Source organism: Sinocyclocheilus rhinocerous, unplaced genomic scaffold (genome assembly GCF_001515625.1).
Source record: "Sinocyclocheilus rhinocerous isolate Xijiao unplaced genomic scaffold, SAMN03320098_v1.1 C36936857, whole genome shotgun sequence".
Lineage (NCBI taxonomy): Eukaryota > Metazoa > Chordata > Actinopteri > Cypriniformes > Cyprinidae > Sinocyclocheilus > Sinocyclocheilus rhinocerous.
In genome coordinates this window covers 1-2,557 of record NW_015786930.1, presented here as the reverse complement: position 1 = coordinate 2,557, position 2,557 = coordinate 1, and the positions used below count along the sequence as shown (strand labels likewise).

At 40.1% G+C, this 2,557-nt stretch overlaps 1 protein-coding gene across 2 annotated transcripts; it reads right to left on the bottom strand.

Moving 5' to 3' along the window:
- Positions 1-61: 61 nt before the first annotated feature.
- Positions 62-2,271, bottom strand: LOC107736745 (CB1 cannabinoid receptor-interacting protein 1-like). Of its 2 annotated transcripts, XM_016548104.1 has the most exons (4): positions 1,875-2,271; positions 845-989; positions 471-653; positions 62-253 (listed from the first exon to the last, which is right to left on the bottom strand). In XM_016548104.1, the coding sequence occupies exons 1-3, from the start codon at positions 2,051-2,053 to the stop codon at positions 489-491; spliced, it is 489 nt and encodes a 162-aa protein (XP_016403590.1). In that variant the 5' UTR covers positions 2,054-2,271; the 3' UTR covers positions 62-253; positions 471-488. The 2 variants fall into 2 exon arrangements, with proteins under 2 accessions (XP_016403590.1, XP_016403589.1); XM_016548103.1 differs by having other exon boundaries at positions 62-653.
- Positions 2,272-2,557: the final 286 nt, after the last annotated feature.

Here is a 2,557-nt window from a genome sequence, read left to right as displayed (position 1 = left end):
ATGGAAAAATACACCCAACTTACAATTATTGCACACAAATCACAATGCACCATTACAAAACACTCATAAAAAGACACACTAGAAATATATGAATATAGATCAAATTTACTGCAAACATGCTACATTTACTTGGATTAACAAACTGTATGCTAACAATTCTAACATGAAATCTATATCAAATCTGTAAACTATAAATATAAAAGTAAACTTCATCCTCACTGGGTTCTTCAGAGGTAGACAACTGGAAGGAAAACTGCAAAAGAGACAACACAGGGTAACGTGCAACTATTTTGCATCAGACACAATGCCTTGATTTTCCAGCAGCACCAAGACAAATCCAACAAAACTCGCACTTCATCACAAACCGTCACTAACAGGAAAGGCTACATCCCTACACTATCAGGAACCGCTGGTTCATATTTCAATGAGAACGACAGTGTGTTTAGCTTCATGAGATTGTCTTCTCTCACAGTTAGCCATAGACTCTTTTACAGAAACAGTTCTTTATTGATCCACATGAGGGTGCGCGTGTCGTTGGGTTTACACTCGTACTCGATGCTGTTGAAGCTGTTCCCCCATTGGCAGTGGTCTCTCTTGTTGTAGTTGTAGAACTTGACCTGCCAGACGGTCTCGAAAACCCCTGCCAGAGTGAACTGTCGAGCACAGAAACGACACATCAGGCGAAACTCTTATTTTTTTAGTCACATGGCTGTTATAATATATTCCTCGTTTCAAATCCTAGTGAGCTGCATTGCTGTACTTCCTATTTCTAAGATAAGCTTCAAAGAGAAACCTCATAAACCCATTTGAAAAACCTTCAGCTTCTCAGGTTGTCAGTTCTCACCTGTATGTTGACCTGAACAGGTTGCCTCTCGCCGCTTTTGGTGTGTGTCACTCCCTCAGTGTCATACATCCCAGTGTACACTACAGACTGAGGGTCTTTAGACTGCTGCTCCAGAGGGGAAGTCACTCCGGCAATAGTCATGGATCTGAGGAATGAGACGTGTAGGTGAGACAGGGAGAGACAGTCACACCAACACCAGCTAAACGTTGACAGCTTACTTATTGCATGTTTATATTATGATTGAATAAAACCTATTCCACATTCTGAATATCAGTCATTTACTGTGCTTATACATGTGCGTGGATGGAAAGCATATGATAAATTATAACAAATACCTCTTCTAAGTGAAACAGAAATTCAGATCGCAATGTCTATTCGAATTGTCAGACATCTTTGCCTAGATATGTGTAGGCCTACATGTAACAAAGAATACTTCATGCATTACAACATGTAGCCAGTCAGACATGGCTGATGCCTTAATCGTCTGGATTTGACTGCCAAAGGTAGCAATCTGTCAGCTCCCTCTGTCAGTGCATGAGATGTAGACACAATCCTGTAGGATAAGCCCCACAATCATGACATCCCATATGTGTCACAACATGCTACACACGGAATTCTGTGTTGCTTTCATTTAATTTCATTTATTTGTACTATAATCAGTTAACCATGGCAATACTATGGTATTGTTTTTTTTTTTTTAATTGAGTACCAAGTACAATATGTATAGCCTACAATAATAATTCAGCATTTATGTCTTGTATAGGCTATGTCAAACTACTCTTGTGCTATAAAATGGTACCACTGGTCATTTGTAATTTTACATCACAAAAACACGTCGTTTATTAATTCCTACAAGCATGAAAAATTATTTCTCAGACATGGAGAAATGCATCAATGCACCTTATCGCTCAACGCTGATGCAAACCCGGCTTTATTCAAAACAAGACATTTCAGTTCAAAATGAGACAACCAATAACATATTTTCAATTTCTGAAATTACTATCAAATTCTCAAATTACTATCTACTCACGTCGCCTCAACCGCTCCCGGTTTAACGATCACGTGGATCTTATATTTAGTTCCCGTCAATAATTTGATGGTTCGGGTCTGACCGAATCTCGTCCCGTCCGATTTGAAGTAGACTGGTCCGCTATTCGGAGTGGTCTTCAGCGAAACGCCGATTTTAATCAGTTGGGGTATGTCAGCCATGATGCCAAATGATGCGGAGAAGGCAGTCAGGTGCAAGGAAACAGGTCAAGATATTTCAGGCTGAACTAAATCGTTACGCCGTAACGCGTAAAAAAACCACATCGCATAAAGCACGTCCAAAATCATGTCTCCTGTTCCTGTCCATAATCCCCACACGAAGAGTAATCCGACCAAGCGCGTGTCTGTGCGACCTAATGAGATCGAGGCGGTGGAGCCCACTTCAGATTAACCACAGCATCTAAATACAGCATCTGTGTGTTTGGCTTGATCATTCAAATATGCGAACCGCCCAAATAAGTGACTTCCAGTACAGCAGGCTTCTGTTGCTCAAGGATATCAAGTGTGACGAGTAAGTCTTTGCAGTGTTGCCACTGAACAATAGGCATCAAAATATTATGGTAGGCTATATTTTGGTTTTTGAGCATGTTCCATGCATCAAATACAATATTTTTTTAACTACCTTTAAGTAGGGCTGGACAATAATTCAATATCAATATGTATCGC

Excerpts from the sequence above, each read along its gene's own strand:
- LOC107736745 (XM_016548103.1), bottom strand. The coding sequence starts at position 2,053 with ATGGCTGACATACCCCAACTGATTAAAATCGGCGTTTCGCTGAAGACC. Across the intron at positions 990-1,874 it reads CCGGGAGCGGTTGAGGCGAC|ATCCATGACTATTGCCGGAG; the intron begins GTGAGTAGATAG and ends CTCATTCCTCAG. Across the intron at positions 654-844 it reads CTGTTCAGGTCAACATACAG|TTCACTCTGGCAGGGGTTTT; the intron begins GTGAGAACTGAC and ends TGTGCTCGACAG.